This window comes from Zootoca vivipara, chromosome 9 (assembly GCF_965207765.1).
Source record: "Zootoca vivipara chromosome 9, rZooViv2.hap1.1, whole genome shotgun sequence".
Taxonomy (NCBI): Eukaryota; Metazoa; Chordata; class Lepidosauria; order Squamata; family Lacertidae; genus Zootoca; species Zootoca vivipara.
Genome location: NC_142592.1, coordinates 58547965 through 58573537, shown reverse-complemented (window position 1 = coordinate 58573537; position 25573 = coordinate 58547965). Strand labels below are relative to the sequence as shown.

The following is a 25573-nucleotide window of genomic DNA, read 5'->3' as shown; positions in this document are numbered from 1 at the left end:
AGGAGGCAGGTTGGCTTTCCTCTTATCAGTTATTGTTTTCGTTATGCTGAGATTAACTAGCTTATTCTTCACATATAACCTATAAATACCATTTGTGTGCTAAAACTTTGTGAAATAGACCTTTTAGTTCAAGCTGTGAGGCTCATACGTAGGAGTGGTACTGAAAAATTGCCAGTCAGAACTAAAATAAATCACACCTGCTTGATTTATTATCTGTAATATTTCCTTGTGCTTTCCCTCTGCTTACTGTTGGAAATAAATACCTTGAGTACCACAGATGCTGAGACTAGCTTCTTGCAAATGCTATTTAGTCATCAAAGGCATTTGGCACATTATTAAATACCACTGCTGTAGTTCCTTGTCTTGTTACACAGTTGCCATTTTGCCCTGCATTTGCAAACATGTAACAATGAGCCAGCTTTGTAACACTGATTCAGATTTTTAAAAATGCACTCAAAAAGTTTGCCCCACTTAATTAATTGCAAAAAAAGAAGACTGAAAGATTTTGTTCATGCCAGTGTGTGCTTTTAATTAACAGTAATTCTTCACTTAAGTTTACTTAAGTTCACTTCACTTAAGTTCTCTTCACTTCACTTCACTTAACTTAACTTCACAAGTTCACTTCACTTCACTTAAGTTCTCTGGTTTGATCCAAAACTTCTGATTTGCCCAAAGCAAAGCCAGATGCTATGCTATGCTATGCTATGCTATGCTATGCTATGCTATGCTATGCTATGCTATGCTATGCTATGCTATGCTATGCTATGCTATGCTATGCTATGCTATATATATATATATATATATATATATATATATATATATATAATCAATAAAAACCAACATGTTGCAATATTACTGGGCTTTGAGCCTTTTTGTTTAAGGGAGCTGCTGCAAGGCTAAGGGAGCAATCCAAAGTCCCAGCCAAGGAACAGTGGGGCTGGGCAGAGGGACAGCAACACTATCACATTCAAAGCTCTGCTCTTGGCTCTGCTCTTGGCACTGGCCAGGGCAGAAGCCTATTTTATGTTTTGCTAGCTCTGGTCTAGGCTTCTGCTGCAGAAAGTCCCAGTTTGGCCCCATCCGTGGCCACCAGGAGGATCCATGGCTGGCCCAGCTCTGCCACCCCCCCCACCCCCACAAATTTCAGAGCCCCCTGAAGGGAGCAAACGCCCCAGGTAGGTTGTCAACAGCTTGTGCTGTTGGTGGGCACAGCAGAAACAGCCCCCTGCCATCTGCGGAGCTGCTGGTGGTGGAGAAACGTTTGCCGCATCCAAACCTGCCACTCCCTCCCCCAGAGGAGTACAGAACTGCGGTTTAGGATCGCTCTAGGAAATCACTGGTTCAAATGCCACCTCTGTCATGACCTCACTAGATTGCCTTGAGCAAGCCCATGCTCTCTCTGCCTCAGTGCCATGCCAGCAGTATGGGGATAATAATACTTACCCGCTGTGCAAGGTTATTGTAAGCACCCTGAGATAATGTACCCCAAGCCCTATATCAGTGTTGAAGTATTATGACTATGACTCCAGGCATCCCTGCCTTTTCAATGAAGTTGCTTGATCGGGATCTCTTTGTTGCAGTCCTCCCCCCACCCTCACTTTGCTGGCTTTTGGTCCCTTTCTCTTAGCCTTCTGTCATAACCCCCTTTTTATGGGTTTCCTGTAATTGTGTAGTGCCTCTGAAAACGTGGGGCTAGGCTTTGGAATGGGCTTATTATGTTTGGGAGCCAGAACACGGCTCAACAAACAGATATCAATAGGTCTACTGAGACTGAGTGGGTTTCTTTTTCTCCAATGAAAGGTTGGGAAAGACTATAAAATGTCTGTGGGGTTGTGAAGAGATCAGGATTGTTCAAGGTCAGAGAGAGAGAGAGAGAGAGAGAGAGAGAGAGAGAGAGAGAGAGAAGGGATTAAGTAGATGGTGATTGAAGCAAGTGATTAGTGAATGGGTAGATATGTACTAAAGAACACCCCTCTAATAAGACAGTTTTGTGGTGGATCAGTTGCTAAGAGATGTGATAAAATAAAACGGCCTTGCAATATAGAGAGTATTGCAGTAATACTAGGGCCTTTTTAATGAGAAACTAAGGGCACTTCCAGTTGACCTATTGAGCATTCACCCTGATTTGTTTGCAGGATGATTAGACAACATTGACTGTTTATTGAGAATTCATTCTTATTTGTTTGCATTGAGGTTAGATGAGGTTGTGCCAAAGCATATGTTATCTCATATGTCGTAGTGCATTTTCCCATTGTTTTCTTTATTGCAAAAGTCCGATCTTTTGGGGAAGCGGGATTTTTGCACAAGACCTCCCAATCAACTATAAAACACACAATTTGAATTTGCCAAATATATGATTAAATTCCACCTGAGAATAGCAACTGTCTGGCAGTGCCCTAAGTCTGAGAAATACAGGCATGGAAGCACCCTTTGGAGCAGGATGTAAGATGTGTTGCATAGCATTCTACTCAAACTTCACCTGAAATAGTCTGAGAGAAGACTTATGAGCATTAGCTTTTGCAGGTTTGGTCTAACTATATGAAAGAGATTTATGCAAATAACAAGCAAAGCAAGAAGCCCACCTAGTACCAAGGACTGAGTATATTTTGCCAGTGACAAACTGCTGCTGTTCTCCATTGGGATTTGCAAAAGTGGTGTTGAAATCACAAGTCATCGTTACTCGGTATAAAATATAGAGCCGTTGATACACATTGTGATTTGCAAAGTAGCATGAGCAAAAAGGAGAAGTATTTGTCCCGAGAAGCTTGTTGCAAGCAGCATTCTGACAGAACAGAGACAAAAAGAGGCACAGAAGATGGAGAGGAGGGGAAGTGCAGAAGAAGAGCCTGCTCAAGTTCACTGTACTTATTTTTACTTTCAAGAGGGAATGAGGACCTCCTCTTACCTAGTTACAGATTCACCTGGGGGTCTTAGGTGCAGAAAATACAAAAGATTGCACATAAATGAAGGAAAACAGAGGCTCATACTAGGCATTATATATCAGATATGTGTGGTTTTTTTAAAAAAAATTAAAAAATGAAAAGTGGTCATGGGAATTGTAATCTCAAGTGGAGGAATAGCAGGTGAGGAGTTAGAATCATAGAGTTGGAAGAGACCACAAGGGCCATCCTGTTTCTTGATCCTTTCCCATGTAGTCATTTTACCCCCATTCAAAATTGCCCTTTTGCTGCTTTTACATCTGTGGATTCGATAACATGTATAGGGGAGGAAAAGAAGCTTGGACTCCCCAGTATTACACAGAAAACTGAGAGGACATGATAAAACAGCCCCTCCCTCCCACCATTCCTCTTGCCCCAATTATAGCAGCCCAAACAATTCTTTTTACAGCTGTTTCATAGTTAAGGGCAAATAGTGCTCAGATCGCTACCTACATTGACCTACATTGGCTCCCAGTATGTCTCCGAGCACAATTCAAAGTGTTGGTGCTGACCTTTAAAGCCCTAAACAGCCTTGGCCCAGTATACCTGAAGGAGCGTCTCCACCCCCATCATTCAGCCCGGACACTGAGATCCAGCACCGAGGGCCTTCTGGCGGTTCCCTCATTGCGAGAAGTGAGGCTACAGGGAACCAGACAGAGGGCCTTCTCGGTATGGCACCCGCCCTGTGGAACGCTCTCCCAGCAGATGTCAAGGCAATAAGCAACTATTTTACTTTTAGAAGACAACTGAAGGCGGCCCTGTTTAGGGAAATTTTTAATGTGTGACATTTTAATGTATTTTAATTTTTGTTGGAAGCGTCCCAGAGTGGCTGGGGAGACCCAGCCGGATGGACGGGATACAAATAAATTATTATTATTATTATTATTATTATTATTATTATTATTATTATTATGTGTGGTAGACTTCCCTGTCTGTTTTTCAGTAAAACCATTGATGCCAGAATAATAATCAATTGCATTATATATCCCAGTTGAAGCTTATGCATTGTTGTTGTTGTTTTTCTGTGCAGCTTATCAGTGGTCATCAGTTACCACCTAGTAGTCTCTCCAGGAGTAATAAAGCTGACCCCTTAGTTCTAGTAGAAATTTATGGTGTTCCAGAAGACCATGCAAAGCAACAGAGCTGTGTAGTTAGGGGCAATGGTAAGTGCAACAGTCTCTTGGTTGTGTAACGTTTCAGTAATTTAGAGATTTAACTCATGAACTTACATAGTTTATCAAAGTTTTGCCTTTGGCAACTGGGCCTATATACAGAAACAGCAGTGCACGAATTAGTAAGGAAAGCATGAATGGTACATACACACACAGAGAGATACGCCTTATATGGAAAATTAAAAATTCCACTATTTGAATGAATTAGAAAGGACAGGCTAAACATACATTTACCTGTGTATGGGGGAGAGTAGAACAAATGAAAGATCAAGCTTTGTTCTAGTTGCATTCTGTGGAGGTGGACAGGTTTGTTTCCCGCCTTTCATTGTTTTCGCCAGAGCTGTAAGTGAGAAAAATGCAGGAATTTGTATGGTTGTAGTACCAGTATACCTATCTTTCAGTGTTTTTGCTTGTCCCTAGTTGTCCGCCGTGGATTTTGTGCTTCTTCTGGGGTGTGTACAAATGTATGTTACTTGAACGGTTGAGACACTGCAGAAGCATACAGGTCCCCAAACTGTGTAGAGACATACACTTTGGTTTGCGGAAACAAGCTCATAGAAAGCTAGTCCTGTAAGCTGGCAGCCCAAGCCAGCTGTGTGCAGCGCTGATTGCCTGGTGCCTGCAACACCACAAATTCCCCTTTCCTGCAGGAAAGTCTGTTTCATCCCGTCAGCTTCTGGATTTCAGTTTTTGGGAATCGCAAGTGGCGTGAGCTCCTTCTTCTTTTTTGGCGATCACTCGTAGCCGAGTAAGATTGTCTTCCATAAACATGGTTTCAAAAAGTGAGCCTGTAAGTGATTGTGGAGGCCAATTCTGGACCCACACGTCCTTCCACAGGGGACTCAGGTTTCCAGGCAGGAGTTGATCACGGTTAGGGTTTGCCAAGTGTGCCTTCCTCTTAGCACGTTTCTCCTTTTCACCCTGAGTTCGTGCTTCTTCAAAGCCCATGACACCTTTGGTAAAGGCTGTTCTCCAATTGGAGCGCTCGCAGGCCAGTGTTTCCCAGCTGTCGGTGTATATACCATATTTTGCGCCATAAGATGCACCTGACCATAAGACACACTTAGTTTTCAGAGGAGGAAAGGAGGAAAGCCCTGTTTTGGGGGGATCAGCTCACAATTGTGCAGCTTCTTTTGCAAAGAGGAAAAGCCCCATTTTAAAGGATCAGCTCAAAGTTGTTGAGTTTACTTTGCAAAGGGAAAGAATTCTGTTCAATTCACAGTTCTGCAGCTTGTGATAATCTAAACAGACAGATAATCCAAGCAGCCAGTCACATGTTGCTGGGGAAACTAACAGCCTCCCTCTGCAGAACATTCAACAATGGAGGCCTGGGCTACGGGGTGGGGCAGGGAAGGGAGCTAACGTCCCTTATCTCCCTCCCTGATCTCTTGCAATCAGCAGCTGAGTGGCTTCTTTTCAACACCCCTCTTTCCCTCTTGTTAGCCTTTAGCTCTTTTTTCTTTTCTTTTTTAAAAAAGCACGATCTGCTTTTTGCCCCTGGGCAGTTCGGCTCCAGGGACCAAACATTCGCTCCATAAGACGCACAGACATTTCCCCTTACTTTTTAGGAGGAAAAAAGTGCGTCTTATGGAGCGAAAAATATGGTACTACTTTTTAAAGATTTGCCTTGAGAGAGTCTTTGAACCTCTTTTATTGACCACCAGCGTTACGCTTACCATTTTAAAATTCAGCATAGAGTAGTTGCTCTGGAAGACTAAGCAGGCACAACACGACCAGTCCAACGAAGTTGATGTTGAAGAATCATTGCTTCAACACTGGTGATCTTTGCTTCTTCCAGTACACTGGCATTAGTTTGTCTTCCCAAGTGAAGTGTAATTTTTTATGGAGACACCACTGCGTCCAACTCCTTGCAGGCTTCCCACAGCCATCAGGTTGGCCACTGTGAGAACAGGGTGCTGGATTAGAGAAGCCTTTGGCCTGATTCCTTTCTTAGGCTTGTAGTAGGGGAAAAAATTCTGGCAAATGTTTAAAGTTGTGTTTTTTATGCATCCTTGGTGTCTTTCCACTATCTGTCTGCAAAAAAATAGAAAGAAGAGAAGCATTACGACAAAATTAAGGGAGGAATCAAATCACTGTGTCACTCCAAATGGTTCACCTCATTATGGTTCACTGCTGGAAACTGCATAGTTGTGATTAAACTAAAAAGAAGAAGCCTGTCAGTGGATCATTTAAATTCCAAAGGGACAGCTCCACTGCAGTATAATGCCTGTTTTACCATCAGGCAAACCTACTCAAGACTAGGTATAGTTGAAATTTTCAACTTTCAAATTCCCCAAAATGAGGGGCGCTAAAAAAAAAAAAAAGTTGTAACACGACTTGGGAATTCAAAAGATATTTTGGTTAAATTAATTTTGCTTGGTAAGCAAAACGTGTGTAAAATTGCACAGAAATCACTAAAAATAACTGCCAAGTACTTGCAGTTATATATTACCATTATTATTTAACATTACCTGACATTTTCCGAAGGTATAAATTAAAATTCTCTAGTTTTCCAAAAGCAGTTTATGTGCTTCTTCATCAAACTTAGACCAAGCTAAATGTTGTCCAATCATAAAAAGAATAGCAGATTTGAATTTCTCATACCCCAAAACCTATTTTTAAGACGACATTGGATGGCCATCAGTCATGAATGCTTTAGTTGAGATTCCTGCATTGCAGGGAGTTGGATTAGGTGACTTTTCCTATTTTGGTGTCTCTTCCTATTTTGCAATTCTATGATATTCCCCCAGACTGGGACTCAAGGTGGTTTACAGATAAAAAATAGAAAAGCATAGATATAAAACAGAAACAGCTAAAAACATGAGAAGAGTTTTTACTTAGCCAGCCTTTGTTTTGCATTTGTGGGAGCATTTCAGAGGTGTACTCCTGCAATCAGTGAGAATCATCAATGAACAGAGAAAGAAACAGGAAACAAATGGAGGTTTTATTTTCAGTGGTCAGTGAATAGAACACAATTAGCAATGTAGAGTTGTTTTAACAGATCATTGCTTGTCTTATATTGCTTTCTTTATTTCAGCTTTGAGTCCCAGGTGGAATGAAACATTCACATTTAACATCCAAGTTCCAGAGCTTGCCTTAGTACGATTTGTTGTAGAAGATCAGCTTTCTCTCACTTCCAATGACTTCCTTGGGCAATATACTTTACCACTTCTGAGCATGAATAAAGGTATTAGTCCTGCCCCCACCCCCAGCACAAATCCCTAACAAAATTGTTTTCTCTTCTTGATTATGATATGCAACATAGCCTTAAATGGAGTACTTCCAAGGTACAGTGATTGTGTTACTATCAATGCTGAAACCAGACCTGTTCAAAAAAAATGCTGTGGTGGTACTATTTTTAACCATGTTAGTTGCCTAGCTTTAATTTGTGACATTGTGCAGAACTGAGGGGGGCGTTAATTGCATTGCTTGTTGAGTCTTCACTGTTCCTAAAAGTGTGAACTCTGCTTTCCCTTTTATACAGATCAACAATGTTGTCTTTTAATGTGCATCCTTTTGGAATTCCTGCAATCTCCATTTATTTCAGCTGCAGGAGCTGTCCTGTGCTCTACCACATGCTTACTTTGTTACTTACAATTGTAGCTGACCCTTCTAGGTGAATGTAGGGGGCAGTTAGTTCATTGGTTCACATACAGTTGTTTTAGGAGTGTGCAGGTTGACCTCCATGTTGACTGTTTTTCTGTAGCCGTCCTGATTCCCAGGATGCCGCTGGCCACTTCTTCAAGGTTGCAAGCCCAGTGACTGCTCTGTGCGCGCATAGGTTCTTATAGGAACATAGGGACTTGTCTTTTAGCAAGTCAAAGCATTGGGTTCTTGCTCTGCACTGTCTACACTGACTGGCAGTGACTCTCCAAGGATTCAGGCAGAAGTCTTTACCAGCCCTACCTGAAGATGTGAAGAGGACCGAACATGGCTCCCTCCTAGGTTCCATTTCCTGGGACAGAACTAAGGTTTATATGTCTTAGTGAATCACTTTGCCTGTAATCCACTCATTCATTGCTATTGCATTTACAGGTTATCGCCAGGTTCCACTTTTTTCCAAACTTGGTGTCAACCTGCGTCCTGCTTCACTCTTTGTGCATATTTGGTACTTTAACCAATAATGTTCGCTAACAGAGCTCCCTCAGCTGCCTGTATCCTCAATAAAGAAACCATGGGTTAATAGTACTACTTTGTTATTGTCGTAACTTATTTTTACTTGCGTGAGCCAATGGTATTAGTACGCATAAAGGCCAAATGAGAGTTGCTTTGCTGAATCATTATTCTGTGTCAGTCGCAACAGCCAAGTCAGATGCTTCTGAGAGCTCACGACAGGGAACGCAGGTGGCAATATTTTCCATTGTTTATCCCCTGCAATCTGGTACTCTGCAGCATGTTACTTCTGTACATGGAGGTCCCATTTAGCTCCTGTGATCACTAGCTATCAATAGAACGTTATCCACTAGGACAGTGTTTCTCCACCAGTGAGACTTGGGCCACTTTCAGGTGGGCCTCAGTGCCATGACCTATTCAGTAATTCCTCACTTGCCTGCTGCACCCCCTAGGCATGCAAGAGGTATTTCACCTAACCAGTGCCAGCACCAGCAACTCCTTGTTTGCTGAGACTGAGAATCTCAGAGGAGGAAGAGGGAAGGATGGTCTCCCTCTGACAGTAAAGGCTAGAGGAGGCATTGGAAGAAAATTAGAAATAAAAGGTTAATATCTATATCTATATCTATATCTATAAATGTAAAAATCGGGAAAGTACGGGATCCACTTTTCTCCGTAACCGCTTGACCGATTGTCCTGAAATTTTGACACAATGATCTAGGCCACTCCCCGAGCATTGTTAGAAAAAAAATCCCTTAAATTTCACACCTGGGCAGGTAGAAACCTGTTTTTCCACAAAGTAAAACAGCGCCCTCAAGTGGATTTCCTCCCACAGTACACCCCTCCCTTCCTGTGAAATCTACACCATGCCCACAAACCCCGCCTCCACCACATACATACATCCGGCAGAGGTGTTGAAGACCAAACCAACTGAAAACAGACCTTTTCCAGCAACAAGGCCCAACATTTCCAAGTGGAGGTAGGGGCCTGCCTGCTGGGGATGGGGACCGAATAGGGGGCAGGGATACGTAATGGGTCAGAACAGGGTGGGGGGAGACACAGGGATGAAACCTGCCCTCTCCACAGTATCTCGCCTCGACTCGGGGACTCTAAGGCTCAGGGAGATCTGAAGGGGGGCTATTACCCTCCATTTCACAGACTAACGCACAGCAACACGTGCAGAGCCAGCTAGTACATTAATGATTATAATAATAAAATGGGTATAGAAAGAGTAAGAGTGGAAAGCTGATACACAGACAAGGAAAGGGGAATGAAAGAAACTGTCAGGGGAACAAACAAGGTCTAAGTCAAGTGTGAAAACACAAAGGGAGAAGAAATTGCAAGTGGTGGCTTAAAAAGTTTTTGAGATGCATGTGGGGGTGAGAAGAGAAAGCAGTGTTTAAATTGGGTGCCAGAAGCATCTAATTCCTGGATCCAGCAAGTGTTAGAATTTAATCAAGGTTCTAATTATTGGAATAGCTAAGATAGCCTCCTGGTGAAGTGATAACCTTGGTGGTGGGCCATAAAGGGGCTTCGTTAAAGGTGGCAAATGGGTGGGGCCCCCTTCCTCGAGGATAAAGCAGTGAACTGGAAAGAGAGTCAGAGCAAAGTTTGAGAGCAATGTTTGATTTCTGTTTGAATCCAAGGCTGTGGGTATGGGAGAAACAAGACCTTTTTGGGGTGTTAATACTGTGAACCCCACCATCATAGGCTTAGGTTGTATATACTATGAATTATATATTATAGAGACACTACAGTCTCCGCTGTGCCTTATTTTCAAAAGTAAACACAAACTTTGGATAAGTGCCTGGAACCCCTGGAAAATGCCATCTTCACCTACAGCCTTTGGAGCAACACATTCTGGGTAAAATAGGAAGGCTGTCACAATACCTCCAGAGCAAATGTCTGTACCGAGCTTGAGGAACGCTGGCCTATGGAACTCCTTCCCACAAGATAAATGCTGTGGGAAAGAATTTAGGAATTTCTGAAGACTGATTAAGATACCAGTAGAAAATAATGCTAGTAATTGCCAGCTGATTATGCCCAGCTCTGATCCATCTACCATAATTTTGTGACTGACTTCATGGCCATTTTGTGCCTGATGGGCCTTAATAATTCTCAGCTGTCTCAAATGGACTCTGGTGATAGAAAGTTTGTGAACCCCTGCTGTCATAGCTGCCAAGTTTTCCCTTTTCTCGCGAGGAAGCCTATTCAGCATAAGGGAAAATCCCTTAAAAAAAGGGATAACTTGGCAGCTATGCCTGCTGTAATTTACATTTCAAGCTACCCAAGCTAGTGACGGCCATTACGGTACATCCTGGGGCTGTGAATTCCATTTGTTAAGTGCACACTGTTAAGATGCAATCTCTCAAGCACCCCAGATCCTTCCCATTTTCTAAGATATCCCAGCACTGATTAGAGGTACAGGGCATGCCAACCATGGAGGTTTAACATGAGAGCAATTGGTGTATTGCTCCTTGGAATGAGATGAATGTAGTTTGGGAAGTTCGCAGTGTGGATATTTTTTGTTCCTTGCATTCCTTATTTATCTGGCATGTTGAGTATCATTAATGCCAGATAAGAAAAACAATGGCCCAATTTTCTGTTTTATGAGCAGCTGCCTTGTGCTATACTTTTTGAATCCAGTAAAATAATTCCTTAAGAAAACAGTTTGCAGTTTATAGCTTACTAGTGACTAAGGTCCAACATGGCTTGATTTAAGATTTCATTTCAAAACCTCTGAGAGCTAAAATGTATGTGATGCTCAGTCACATGTAGCTTGTTCCCATTTAGGAGGAAAATGCCAAGATTACACTAAATTGGGAAAACAGCACAGGAGGCAAGCCGTATGCCACGCCTTTTGCCTTGCAGGGCAAAAAACAGCTTGGGAGGGATTTTTAGAAGAATGGCAGGTGAGGAAAATATAGTTATCCACCATCGAGCTGTCCCCCAGTTTTCCGCTTTAGTTTACAGATCCCATAGCTACAACTAGTGTCAGATGCAAACTACATGTGACAGGGAAGGTGGTAGTGGCAATATTGTTGGGTCTAAGAGCACATCAGGAAGTTGCACAGCGTAACAGCTACCTATCTATCTATCTGCTGCTTTTTCATCTACGGCCATATTTTGGCATTCATACCAGACTTGACAAATTTGCAAACTATCTGCAACTAGAGAAAGAAGTGCTGTTCATGAAGTGTTTTACTGCTGCCTTGAAATCTCTCCATGAACTCTGAGTTGTGTTCCTGACTTTTGTGGATGGCTCATATTTCAGGATGGCCCATAGTCATAATTTTCAGAAAGCGTATGGATAAAGGTTTTCCACTTAGATGAAATGGATGACTGAACTGTATATTTTGCCAAGTTCAAAGTTTCAGCAACTCTCTACCACTATGATTTTGATATCTCTATCCAGGCACAAACCAGTCTTACAAACCAGGGCTACTATCCACCATAGTTAGGCAAAATTGGTGGGCTGATGCACACCTAACACTGTGTTGAATTGTAGGCCAATGCCATTCTATAACTTGAAATGTGCAGCTGAGAAAAGAATTCATTGATGAGTAAAACCCACAATTATTTTAGATAATATTTATTTTTTATATATAAAAAGCCAAACATTCTTCAAAACTTTAGTGCATGAATTAACACACTTGTGCAGCTGTGACTACTTAATTTGCTAACTTTACAGATGCTAGATAAAATAAAGAGAAATGAGGGGACAAGTAAGTGCTTTAGGCACAGATGAGAACAGAGGAAGAAATAGATTGCAGTGACATTCTAGGCACTTTTTAAAAATGGGATGGTGCATCTAGTATGATTGATTATCATTTGCAATTGCTACGTTGTCTTTTAAATCTTTTTATTTAACACCATTCTCACGAATAAAGCCATGTGTCTTTGTGGTTTGAAAGTCATTGCAGACATGGTGCCAGCAACCCTGGGTGGGTGGGGAAAATGTCTCCATTTATTTTCAGCAGAATCAGCTAAAAAGAAACCCCCAAAGACATTAAACAGATGTCTGAAATAAATATTGATTGAATTTCAAGGTTAGTAAATTGGTTAACAATGAAAAGATGGGTGCCAGGGGCCGATTGCGTATATGCACCTGGATCCATTCTTTGATCATAGACTGCAGGATACTTTATTCAGGCCTTCTACTGGATTACGTTGTGATCCTGACCATGTCTACTAAAAATGAAATCTTATTGATTTCAGTGGGTATTTTGCCACAGGTGGCTGGTGCCCGGTGGGACTGGTAGAGAGGCCAACATTCAGGAACATAAGTGCAACAGCATTTCCCCCTCCTGTGCTCCCCAACAACTGGAATTATTATGCACACTGCCTCCAATACTGGAGGTAGAACACAGCCATAATGACTTGTAGCCACTGATTAGGGCCGGCCCTACCACGAGGCAGAGTGCGGCAGCTGCCTCAGACAGCAAATTTTGAGGGGTGGAAAGTGGTTAGAAAGTTGTGTCATGTGGTCTGCCCTGCAGCCGCTAAGCTAGCTTGCTGTCAGAGCATGGCCAGTGCATGTGAGATGACCTGCCTCGGGGTGGCATGTTCCCGAGATCCATACTCGGCGGCAGCTTCCAACTCAGCTTCAGGTAAGCCAAAAAGCCACAGCCAAGGAGTGGTTTCCTCCCACCACACTGGAGTGCAGGCCTGGATCTGGAACGGGACGTCAGTGGCACCCCTTGCCTCAGGCGCCAAAAGGTATTGGGCTGGGCCTGTCATTGACAGCCATACCCTGATCTGTTGAAGCCATTATGCAGATTATGCATTGTGTGAAGAAGGTTGGTGGGAGAAGTGCCATTTGCACCAATGGACCAGCCTCCACTGGCACTCTGAGGCAAGTGGGGCTAGGACAGGCATAGGCAAAGCTGGCCCTCCAGATGTTTTGGGACTGTTAGCTAGGGATGATGGGAGTTGTAGTCCCAAAACATCTGGGGGGCAGAGTTTGCCTATGCCTGGGCTAGGACTACACCCTTAGCAGGCTAGAGGGCAATCTGGGAAGAGGAAGCAGTATATAAACACATGGATCCAATCCAGCTATCTGGTGTGTTTAAAGCTTCAGATCTGGATGTCTGTTACTTTTGAAGGGTCCAGTGCATGAAGGCGCAATGAGGTCCCCCTGCATTTGGAGAGACAAGAGTTGTTCTTCATCTCTGGCAGCCTACAACCAAAATTGTGGCTCCGGCATCCAATTTATACTTCACATTTGCTTGCAGCGAGTTTCCATTCTGTATAGAAAACAGTTCATTGCTTTTTCAGCACTGTGGAGGCATCTTAATGTATTTGCTCGTGTAGCTTTTCTTTCTTCATCAGGGGATCACAGAATCATAGAATTGTGGAGCTGGAAGAGTTTGATTTCCCCAGGCAATATGGTGGCTCTGTTCCAAGAATGGCGGAAACCACCAGTCATTTTTGGCACTGCGTAGTATATTCTACTTTATCCAAATTCTGTTTCTTTTCCTACATTGCAATTATCCTTCGGCTCCAACAGCTTTCAAAGCTATAAGCTCCTTAAGTCTGATTTGTGTGCCTTAAAACTATTGTATTTTGGTGCGTGTGGTGGGGAGTGTTTGTGTGTCATGTGTCCACCCAGGTTCAGTCATCTGCAGACCAAAATGTCATCTACTGGTACTAGTCAAAATCCATTGTAATAATATTGTGCCACAGCCAGAATCCAAAGATGCACCTGGCTTATTCCTTGTGCTCGAGGGGATTTGGAGTTCTGTTTCTCAACAGCCACTCCTGTGTCCCCATGGCAAATCACTTCTGGCACTAAGGAAGAATAAGTAAATAAAAATCCCATTAGGAATGTACAAGACTGGGTGTGCTTAAAGGAGGACTCTGGGTGCTTTATTTTTGAGATTATTGCAAGGTGTTCCCACTGGTGCTTAACTCTTTCAATGACTTACACCTGAAGTATCTGACACTCCAACTTCCCTACAAAACTTTGCAGGTGTTAAGAGGAGGCCCTGTTGGCCACTCGGCCACACTGAGATGTTGGAGTGGTGACAGCCCAGAAGAAGACTTTCTCTGTGGCAGACCTCAAACTGTGGAAATCCTTTTCTAAATAGGTCTGTCTAGTTAGGAACGGGAGAATCTGTCAACTTCAGTTTTCCTCAGTTTCTCAATCATGACTTCAGTTTTTCACATTTCCATCTCAAATTGCAATTACAAAAAAGAACTTTGCGAACAGTCACCAGCATTTGAGTGCATTTTTTCCATAGTATACAAATTCCTGCAAAGCAATTTCCTCTGATGTATTTTTTTCATGGTGTTTTAAAAAATACAGGCAACTCGCCATTCATGCAGGGGTTGTGTTCCGAGGCACAGTGCGCATCGCCAGGATGCGCAGAAGCTCACCTCGGCCCGTTCTGATGCCGAAAACACACTGGCATTAGCAGTTGTGCGTGTGCTGAATGCGCACAAATGGGGAGTTGCCTGTACATGCATTTTTAATGCACATATTACCCCAGTAAATGCATCTTTTTACACCTCCTTTAGCTGGAGAACTGCACTGCAAAATCTGGAGAAGTGCAAATTCCATAAGATGGCTGTGTTTTGTTTGGTTCACGTATTTCAGAAAGTGCAAATTTGATATGTCTGCCTTTATTGGGAACGGAATAGAATTTCTCCGCCATCACTACTCTAGATCCATCTTTACTCAGCTTTCAACTGTTGAAAAGTATTTCTGAGACCTCGTACCTTATACTGTAATTGTTAATGTTTGACTTTTGTTGCATATGTGTGGTTATTTATTTGCATTGCTTGTGTTGTAATCTGCCCTGGGATCATGTGGGGAAGAATCATGATGCTGGTCTACAGTTTTGGCCACTCAGAATTACTGTCTGTCACCGATTGCGAAACTAATATTTTCATTCCTCTAGGACTTGGCTACAGAACACAAAGGCTCTATACTGGGGACCTCATTATGTATGTTGTATCTCTTTAGGGTTTGGAGGCTTGTGAGACCTTTCAGAGCAAATTTTGAAGATGTGCAGGGTAGGAGGAGAATTGTGTGAGCAGAATTCTGCTGGTGCAACATGGACGCAACGCTTTCTGCTTTAGCCCGATCCGCTGCCAAATACCTGGGAATGGAATTTGACCCGTGTCTAAACCCGCCTAGATGCATAATAATCCTGTCCAGAAGATTGCCCATTGCACCAGAAAGGATTGCCACCTTTGAAATTGCATGCCAGGAAATATATATGTAGGTCTCTTAAATGTTCCTGCTAATGGGAACCGTTTGCAAAGAGAGGGTAGTAATTCCATGAAGATAACTAAATGACAATGGACCATGAAAAACTCATTATAATATCCTTGTGATTAGTGGCCTACTCTGTGCACTTAGTGACTACCCTTATGCACATATTCTCCAAGGCAAACACTTCAGCAAATGTAGCAGAAGTCAGTGCCAGTGGGGAAAGGCGGAGGGGGAGAAATCTTAATGAATAAATAATTCAATTGTCTAAGACAATGTTCATATTACACTGTTCCCCCTTCAGGTATCACTTTTCTTTGTCTAACTGGGCAGTGTTCAGCTGAATGCTAATGGCTCTCAGAAATGTTCCTGAGCTTTTCATGGTGGGCTGCAAAGCATGTCCTTAAAGCAACTTGATAACAGCCTCGTTCTCACTGTGGTGCCTGAATTACACCACAGAAGACTGAAAGTGGAAGTGTGAATATTTCAGTCAGTCAATCAATCAATCAATCAGTCAGTCCCCGTGCTTAGAGGGCTAGCATATCAGGGAAAACTGAGGTGTTTTTTTTTGTTATGATAGAAGTTTATAAAATTATGCATGACACAGAGAAAGGTATTTTTTCCTCTCACAACACTAGAACCCACAAACACACATGAAGGCAGTAAGGCTTCTGAATACCAGTTGCCGGAAACCACAGGAGGGGAGAGTGGTCTTGTTTTCGAATGCTGCTTGTGGGTTTCCCACAGGCATCTGATTGGCCACTGTGTGGTCAGGATCCAGAACCAGATGGCCCATTGGCCTGATCCAGCAGGCTTTTATGATTTTATCATCATTATCTTTATTTATTTATACCCCACCCATCTGGCTGGGTTTCCCCAGCCACTCTGGGTTGCTCCCAACAGAATATTAAAAAAGTGATAAAACGTCAAACATTAAAAAGTTCCCTAAACAGGGATGCCTTCAGATGTCGGACATGACTAAACGACTAAACAACAACAATGTGATAAAACACCAGACATTAAAAACTTCCCTGAACAGGGTTGCCTTAAGATGTCTTCTAAAAGTCAGATAGTTGTTTATTTCCTTGACATCTGGATGGGAGGGTGTTCCACAGGGCAGGTGCCACTACCAAGAAGGCCCTCTGCCTGGTTCCCTGTAACCTCACTTCTCACAGTGAGGGAACTGCCAGAAGGCCCTCAGAGCTGGAGCTCGTTGTCCGGGCAGAACGATGGGGGTGGAGATGCTCCTTCAGGCATACTGGGCCCAAGATTTATCTCTAGCAGCGGGTCAAAGTCCTCTCCAGAGCTGTCCTTATTTCTTAATCCATTTAATAAATGTAAATTATTTAGTAGGAGTCTAGGAGTCTTGGTAGACCACAAACTTGACATGAGTCAACAGTGTGATGCAGCAGCTAAAAAAGCCAATGCAATTCTGGGCTGCATCAATAGGAGTATAGCATCTAGATCAAGGGAAGTAATAGTACCACTGTATTCTGCTCTGGTCAGCACCTGGAGTACTGTGTCCAGTTCTGGGCACCACAGTTCAAGAAGGATACTGACAAGCTGGAACATGTCCAGAAGAGGGCAACCAAAATGGTCAAAGGCCTGGAAATGATGCCTTATGAGGAACGGCTTAGGGAGCTGGGTATGTTTAGCCTGGAGAAGAGAAGGTTAAGGGGTGATATGATAGCCATGTTCAAATATATAAAAGGACGTCATATAGAGGATGGAGAAAGGTTGTTTTCTGCTGCTCCAGAGAAGCAGACACAGAGCAATGGATTCAAACTACAAGAAAGAAGATTCCACCTCAACATTAGGAAGAACTTCCTGACAGTAAGAGCTGTTCGGCAGTGGAATTTGCTACCAAGGAGTGTGGTGGAGTCTCCTTCTTTGGAGGTCTTTAAGCAGAGGCTTGATAGGCATATGTCGGGAATGCTTTGATGGTGTTTCCTGCTTGGCAGGGGTTTGGACTGGATGGCCCTTGCGGTCTCTTCCAACTCTATGATTCTATGGTACATAGAGCGGAAATAATGCAAAACCCAGTCAGCTCAAGGAAGCCACTCTGCATCATATGGAAAAGGAGAAAGGGGAAAGTTCTTAGGATCATCAACCATCCAAGTGTTTTCAGAAATATGGAAGCAAGAAACGAATCTAGCTCCCTAGTTTTCTCCAAAGAACCAGCCGAGGCTCGCAAACAGTTGGGTGTTTAAAGAGAAATAATATTCTGAGATGTACATATGCACTATAGTGCTTCTCTCTGTTTTGCCGTCCCGCTCTTCATCTTCCTTTTCATATTAAAGGACAAAACCTTATTTTGCAACGGATGCTGGTACGGTATTTTGCCCAGCACATGAGGAATGAAATGAAATAACTCCTGGCGAGACACTACTGACCTGCGTACTATTCATTCTGCTGAAGGACTCTGCGTTCCCATGAACTATCCGGCAATAAATCAAGGGAATCAATGTGAATGTACTCAGCGATTGTTGTTTTATTTGGCCAATATTTCATTCACACAAGACACTTCGGCAAGCATAATGGGACATCGCTTCAGGATGCCTCCACCTCTCTCCTCTAACTAGTCAGCAGTTTATCCCAGTTGATGACAGTTCGAGTGACTGGGAGCGGTCTGCGCAGTGCTCTCCATATTTTATCTGACAACTTCTGGAGCCTTTCCACCAAATCAGTTTGGAATTTGCTCTCTTCGGCTTCAACTAATTTCACAAACTCTATAGCAAACTGGACGCGGCCAGTTATGTATATGGACTCTCTAACATCTTTGCTTGCTGTCCAGTGGAGGTTAGCTTTCTTGAAATAGTGTGCCTGCAGATCAATTTTCCCTGTGACCTGTGCTGTTGGCGGCGCAAAAGCGATAGTCCACTCAGATTTCCAAACGGCATTGCAGATATCGTCGTGCCGATGGCCTTCAACGCAGACAACGAAGAAGGGGTTGCTTCCAATCATTTTTTTGTAGACACGGCAGTCTCCTGAAAGGAAGTGTCTCCTCATGTATGACTCCAAAGTGATATTGAGTGTTTCTCTCCATAGCTCTGCACGATCTTTCCTGACGCTGTGATAAAGCAAAACTTTATCAACTCTTTTGGTCAGGTGATCAAACCTGAAGGAAAGTTTGATCTGTGGATCAAAGAAGCGGTTTCCTCCAAGATCGTTGTAGCGAGTCACGAGAGCATTCTCCCCTTTTACACGCACAGCTGTGAAGTTTTTCCTGGTGTGATTGGCACACACCTGAGCAGCTTCGTACCTCATGAGATGATCATCATGAGCCAAAATGCGGAGGTCTTCAAAAACATTCCTGTATTCGCCTGGGGGAGCCTGTTGAAGCAAGCTGCAGATGACATTTGCTTTCTCCTCCTCAGATAATTCACATTCATCAGACATCACGGTTTGTCTTTGGAGTGATAAAGCTACCTATGGAATTGAAATGAGAGGAGAGGGAGGGGACAATAAGCATCAGCTCTTTTAAATGTGTAAAGGAAAATATTGTTTGCTCTTTTAAAAAAAATCAGCACTAAAATGTTGGCTTAATATCATTGGCAAAATAGCACCAAACATTTGTGCTCCTGAGCTTTTTCTTATCCTTATCTTCAAAGCTTTATCTAAACACAAACTAGAACCATTTGAGGGCTTTGGTTCAATACAGAATTTTCAGCCTAAAATAGTCGCTGTGAAAATCAGAGCAATTTGTTCTGAACACAACAAATATGATAATGAAAAGATCTAGACTGGAATCTACTGCTAGAGCATTAAAAAGTAATGAAATAACTAATAGATACACATACCTAGATATACTATCTTGATAACTCATCCAAAATGCAGGTTCAATATACAATGTTTGCAGATAACCCCAAGACTAGTATGTAGTAAGCGCCATTAGTGGAAATTGTTTCCAAGCAATTGTACATAGGATTGCAGTCCTAATTCTGGAGATATTTACAAGCACATTGGTGGATAATTGTTTCCTTCCAGAATAAAGAGCCGTTGATGGAGCAATGCTATTAATAAAACATACAAACCATGGAATATATTAAACAGGCATTGCTTTCTACTCACATTGGAGAGTATTTGGCTGCAAGATTGAATAGGATTTTTGAAGCAAAATAAAAAATTCCTTCAGTAGCACCTTAAAGACCAACTAAGTTTATATTTTGGTATGAGCTTTCGTGTGCATGCACACTTCTTCAGATACACTAGAAACAGAAGTGTCAGACCCTATATAAGGGTCTGACACTTATATAGGGTCTGACACTTCTGTTTCTAGTGTATCTGAAGAAGTGTGCATGCACACGAAAGCTCATACCAAAATATAAACTTAGTTGGTCTTTAAGGTGCTACTGAAGGAATTTTTTATTTTGCTTCGACTCAGACCAACACGGCTACCTACCTGTAACTAGGATTTTTGAATTTGCCACCCTGTTCCTAAGGATATCTTACTCAAGTAAGGTGAGGCAGTTCCATTCTACTATGTCTTATGTCAGTTGCAATCACATCCCAACAGTCTACTTACTACAAGTTACTGGGCACAAATCTGCATTATTGTGCTGTCTTAAGTGAGCCATTTCATTCTACTCCATCTCATCTTTGGCCTGTCATATATGTATGGTCTTATCAGCAGTTATACTCTGGGGACTTGCCCACACCAGAGATTATATGCTTTCCCTTTGTAAATTTAGGTTTACTGCATATGGGTATAATCCAATAATTGGGGGGGATTAGGTTCCAAGCTGCTCCACTCATGGTTGCAGATTATTTGTTTTAGGTGTTTTGGGGTGGGTGGATCAATGATCACTTTCTGCTAATCCCTTTTATATGCCCTCTTTTCTTTTCAGCCTGTGCTCATAACTGTTTCCAGTGTGCTCCTGGAAACAGCTTTATGCACATATATTTGTTTTGATCCCTCACATTTGAACAAAACTAGAAAACTACACAAGCAAACCACATAACAATTTTTTTCCCCACCAGATACTGCACAGCTATCTGAAAAGTGCATGCTGAGAATTGACAATGGCTTTCATTTATTTTACAGCTGAGCTCAGGGAGAGCACAGATAAATAGATTTTTTTATTATCTCATATTTGCGCAAAACCAGAAAATAGCAAAAGTGAGTGGTGGAAATTTACAGTTGTATGACTGGGTGCTTTTGTACACTTCCTGAGAGGGTTGTTCCCTCTCCCAAAGTGTGTGTGCAGTTATTTGTGTGCATGCCCCATCAGGGACGAACACAAAAGGAATCACCTACTGGTATGAACAGGAAAGACCAAAGTTGCTCCTTATATGCAAATTCGAATGCATGTGATTTTGGACTACTCCTGTCTAGTTCAAATGGAAGCGAAGTGGATCAACAGCTAAATAAAGCTCTCCTGTGGACAAGTCCTGAATCTTCCCAGTTCTGTGTTGTGTTAGAGTTCAGGAAAGAGATGCATGCAACCACAATGTATTGATACCATCCTATTCGATAGCAGTAGTGTTGCTGCTATGCCATTGATATTATGGGCTATTGCACTAGATCCTTAAAACATTTTAGGCTGTTCTACTGTAAAATGTTGCTTATGGAGTTTTCATTGTTGTACAGTGAAACATAATTTTACAGATCATTCAACTTGACAGTGGAATCGTAACTACAATGGCTGAATGTAGATCTCCTGACCATCTGAATTCAGAGTGGACACTGTAGGTCGCAATGCTATGTGCAACTTAACATGGAATTCAGTGGAACTTCTTTTCCTGAGTAAACATATATAACTGGAACCTGTGGCCTTCAGACATTGTTGGACTCTAACTCCATTAGTCCAAGCCAGGCAATTGAAAGGGATGATGAGAGTTGCAGTCCAGTAGCATCTGAAAGGTCCCAGGTTTCACACCCCTGGAGCATAGGATTGGGCTGGAAATTGGTCAATGTTTGTTACCTCTTACAAAAGCACCAGATTTTTCACTCCATAGGACGCACCTGACCATAGGACGCACCTAGTTTTTTAGAGTAGGAAAACAAGGAAAAAATATTTTGCTTTCTTGAATTGTCCTAGGCATAGCAGCCAACTGCCTTTGCCCCCCCCATTAAATATTTGAGGAAGCTTCTTTTGCAAAGGGGGAAAGCTCCATTTTTGAGGATCAGCTCAAAGTTGTTGAGCTTACCTTGCAAAGGGAAAATAATCCTGTTTTATGGGGTTCAACTCACAGTTCTGCAGCTTCTCTTGGAAAGGAAAGGGACCCATTTCTACAGTTTCCAGACAGATAATCTAATCAGCCAGTCACATGTCGCTGGAGAAACAAGCAGCCTCTCTCTGCAGACAACAATTGAGGCTGGGCTAGGGGCCTGGGTGGGGCCAGGAAGGGAGCTAGCTCCCTTATCTCCTTCACCGATCTCTTGCAATCAGCTGCTGAGCGGGTCCTTTCAACACTCTCCCTCTTGTTAGCCTTTAGCTCTTTCTTTTTAAAAAAAGAAAGCACAAACTGCCTTTGGCCCCTGGGCAATTCAGCTCCAGGGACCACACATTCACTCCATAAGACGCACAGACATTTCCTCTTACTTTTCAGGAGGAAAAAAGTCTGTATTATGGAGCGAAAAATACGGTACTCCCATTTATATAGAAATTGGATTAACAATGTTCAGAGGCATCTGCCCCAGGCTGTTCCTGTAATGGTACTCTGCAGCACTCAAGTTCAAAAGAAGTTTGCTCAGCAAACAACTATCAAGCAAGCATTCCCTGGTGTGTTTTAAATTTACCTACATGCTCAGGATCATTTAACAGAGATTATACCTTAATTGTTAAGATGCCCAGAGTATGTACAGTGGTACCTCTACTTACGAATAACTCTACTTACTAATGTTTCTACTTACGAATAGAGCTCCGTCCGCCATCTTGGATGCGGTTTAGATAGGATTTTTTCTACTTACGAATTCTTAGATAGGGTTGCTTCTACTTACGATTTTTTTCTCCCAATGCATTCCTATGGGATTCGACTTACAATTTTTTTCGACTTACAAATGTGCGTTCGGAACGCATTAAAATCGTAAGTAGAGGTACCACTGTACTTTTATTGTGAAGGAAATCTAAACCATGTACACCACCTTGAGCCCTTTGAAGGAAAAGGTGGTATATAAATGTAATAAAGAAGAAGAATAAATAATGAACAGCAAACCTGGGTGCTAACTTATGACAGGTATGTAACTAAAATGAGGTTATTGAAAAACAACGGGGAGGTATCAGCATCCCACATTTTTCAGATGCAGGGAAAATACATACAGTGTACCTCGGTGTACAAACACAATTGGTTCCAGTAGTCTGTACTTAACCTGAAGCGTACTTAACCTGAAGCGAACTTTCCCATTGAAAGTAATGGAAAGTGGATTAATCCGTTCCAGACGGGTCCGCGGAGTACTTAAACTGAAAATACTCAAACCGAGGCGTACTTAAACTGTAAAGTGGTACCCCTGCTTAAGAACTTAATTCGTTCTGGAGGTCCATTCTTAACCTGAAAATGTTCTTAACCTGAGGTACCACTTTAGCTAATGGGGCCTCCTGCTGCCGCTGCACCGCCGCTGCATGATTTCTGTTCTTATCCTGAAGCAAAGTTCTTAACCCGAGGTACTACTTCCAGGTTAGCGGAGTCTGTAACCTGAAGCGTTTGTAACCCGAAGCATTTGTAACCCGAGGTACCAATGTATTTAGGGGGAAATATCCTAAGGAGGCAACTCCCTAAAACATCAACAACGAAACAAACAAAAAGGAACGACTATATTCAGTCACCACAGAAGGCTGACTCTTGGTTGAAAAAGAGAAATGGAAACTGCAGCAGGGAGGGAAGGAAATGGAATACCCCAAAAGAAGTCATGGCTGGCCGGAATACTGAACAGGAGCACTGCACTTTGCAACTTTACATTACATGCCTCCCTTGGTTCTGCTTAATCCAACATTTGTCAAAAGAATCCAAGCAGTCAGCAGGTGGGAAAAAAACCAGCCCTGGAAACTGACCAGTGGTTGACTTTTGGACCATAGTCTTATTTTCCGCCTGCCCCCATATCGAAAGATCGGGAGTAGTATTAGTACCATACTGAGAATTGTAGTCTGGGAGAAGGTGCAGTTCACAAATATTACGTTTTTGTCCTGGTCTGGGTCTTCCATGCAACCGTCACCTGATCCTGCCTCTAAAGTCAAAATCTGGCCACCTTTATTGTGATGTCAGTAGCATAGAGGTCACAGGGGGGAAGCAGCTAGCTTACGTGGTCTACAGCCCTGCATTTTGTACCACTTTAACAGCCATGGAGAATCCTTGGGAAATGTAGTTTGTTAAGGGTCCCTGGAATTCTGTGTCTCTGAGGCACGAGGGCAACCAAGTTTGCACAGCAAAGTAGATGGAGTATTTTTTCTTAGCACCGAGTTTAAATCCTGTTCCTCCATGGACACCTTAGTGTCTTGAGCAAACCACTTCTTTATAGTTTGATCTGAAAAATGCTTGGGCTGTTGTGAGGACAAATGCAATAAGGGTAGCAAAGCAATTGGTGTATTCGAATAATAATAATAAATAATAATAATAATAATAATAATAATAATAATAATGGTTATTATCAAGAGCTTTTAATCCTGGCTAAAACTATTTAATTTGCGTCTGGTGAATACAGTGTTCTTACAGTTCATCTGGCAGGATTAGCAGTTCATGTGACTTGCTGCCTATTTCACAGGTATCAAAGTGCTTTTGCAAAATCCTGCTTTTGCAAACTATGTTAGAAGGGTGGCCAAAATTGTAAAGGAATTGGGGCATCTCTCTATCTTCCAAATTGAATACCCTGCATTTCCATGGTAAATCATACTCAATCATGTTGTTGTTTAGTCGTTTAGTCGTGTCCGATTCTTCGTGACCCCATGGACCAGAGCATGCCAGGCACTCCTGTCTTCCACTGCCTCCCGCAGTTTGGTCAGACTCATGTTGGTAGCTTCGAGAACACTGTCCAACCATCTCATCCTCCGTCATCCCCTTCTTCTTGTGCCCTCAATCTTTCCCAACATACTCAATCATACTAGTTTATAAATGTCACAACAAATTAAACCACAAAGCAAATAGCTGCATTTAGAAAAAAAAGCCAGAAAAACATTATCAGCAGACAGCATACCAAAAAAGAAAGAAAGAAAGAAAGAAAGAGGATATTGCCATAGAATTTGTCACAGAGGACAATCTAACAAACCTGGGACTTTCAGCGGGGGGGGGGGGGGGGATAAGACTATTGGTGATACATGGTCCAGATTTATGAAATTATGCCCTACTTGGAGAAGGGTCTGAGAGAAGACACATTGACAGATTGTAGGCATAAGTATTTGAGAGCCAGTATGGTTTATGTAAGTGTTTTATGTTGGAAACCTGGGTTCAAATCCTCCAATCAGCCACAACGTTCGCTAGGTGATCCTGCACAAGAGGCCACTTCTCAGCCTAACCTGCATTGCAGGTTTCTTGTGACGATAAAAGTGGAATCTTTTCAAAACATAATAAAAATATGTAGATCATATCTAGGTTAGTTCACATCACATCCTCTGCTTTGAGACTGCAAGCTGGTCTCCAGTGCCCAAGCCTGTGGGCATCTCTAGGTTGTATGCAGGAATTGGTTATTATTAATATTTCCATACCTTTTTTGCTGCCTCCTCCCTCAAAAAACAAAACAACACACACACACACACAAAGATATGGCAGTAAAAGGCTACTGAAAGGATAGAGAAGGGAAACGGGTACTGGAGACAAAATATCAAAATACAACAAAGATGCAAAAAACAAAGCATCTGAAGGAAAGGCACTCTGCACGTGCTCAGACACTCCCCCCCCCATGCAGTGTATTGTAAGCTTCAGCTTGGCAAAGCGCGAATTGTATACCAAAAAACTGTATACATCGTGTTTGTTTGTTTGTTTGTTTGTTTGCTGGCTTGCTTTTCAGCCCTCACACAGACGCTGCTCCTTGAGGAGGAGACTGACACTTTTGTTTGCGTGTGCGCTGCAGCGGGGGGGACCGGAAAGAGCCAAACGCGAGAGAAAGAAAACGCAAGCCGAGGAATTTCGTTGGCAACGGCGTGCGCTGTTATGACGTCGGGAGCTGAGTGTGACGCGGTCCATTGTGTGACGTCAGGGAGCTCCCC

The 25573-nt window shown here is 42.6% G+C and overlaps 2 protein-coding genes across 2 annotated transcripts in view; one reads left to right on the top strand and one right to left on the bottom strand.

Annotated features, from left to right (window-relative positions):
• The window catches only part of PLCZ1 (phospholipase C zeta 1), a 29839-nt gene extending 21604 nt beyond the window's left edge, over positions 1–8235 (top strand). Inside the window, exons 7-9 of the mRNA XM_035127869.3 lie at positions 3970–4102; positions 7149–7298; positions 8147–8235. Coding sequence (XP_034983760.3) covers positions 3970–4102; positions 7149–7298; positions 8147–8235 — 372 coding nt within the window. The remainder of the gene's footprint in view (positions 1–3969; positions 4103–7148; positions 7299–8146) is intronic.
• Positions 8236–18011: 9776 nt separating this feature from the next.
• On the bottom strand, positions 18012–23578 carry CAPZA3 (capping actin protein of muscle Z-line subunit alpha 3). The gene is made up of 2 exons (XM_035127868.2): positions 23552–23578; positions 18012–18866 (listed from the first exon to the last, which is right to left on the bottom strand). Exons 1-2 carry the CDS (start codon positions 23576–23578, stop codon positions 18012–18014), a joined length of 882 nt encoding a protein of 293 aa, XP_034983759.2.
• Positions 23579–25573: the final 1995 nt, after the last annotated feature.

Excerpts from the sequence above, each read along its gene's own strand:
- CAPZA3 (XM_035127868.2), bottom strand. The coding sequence starts at position 23,578 with ATGGAAGACCCAGACCAGGACAAAAAC. Across the intron at positions 18,867-23,551 it reads ACCCAGACCAGGACAAAAAC|GTAGCTTTATCACTCCAAAG; the intron begins GTAATATTTGTG and ends TCAATTCCATAG.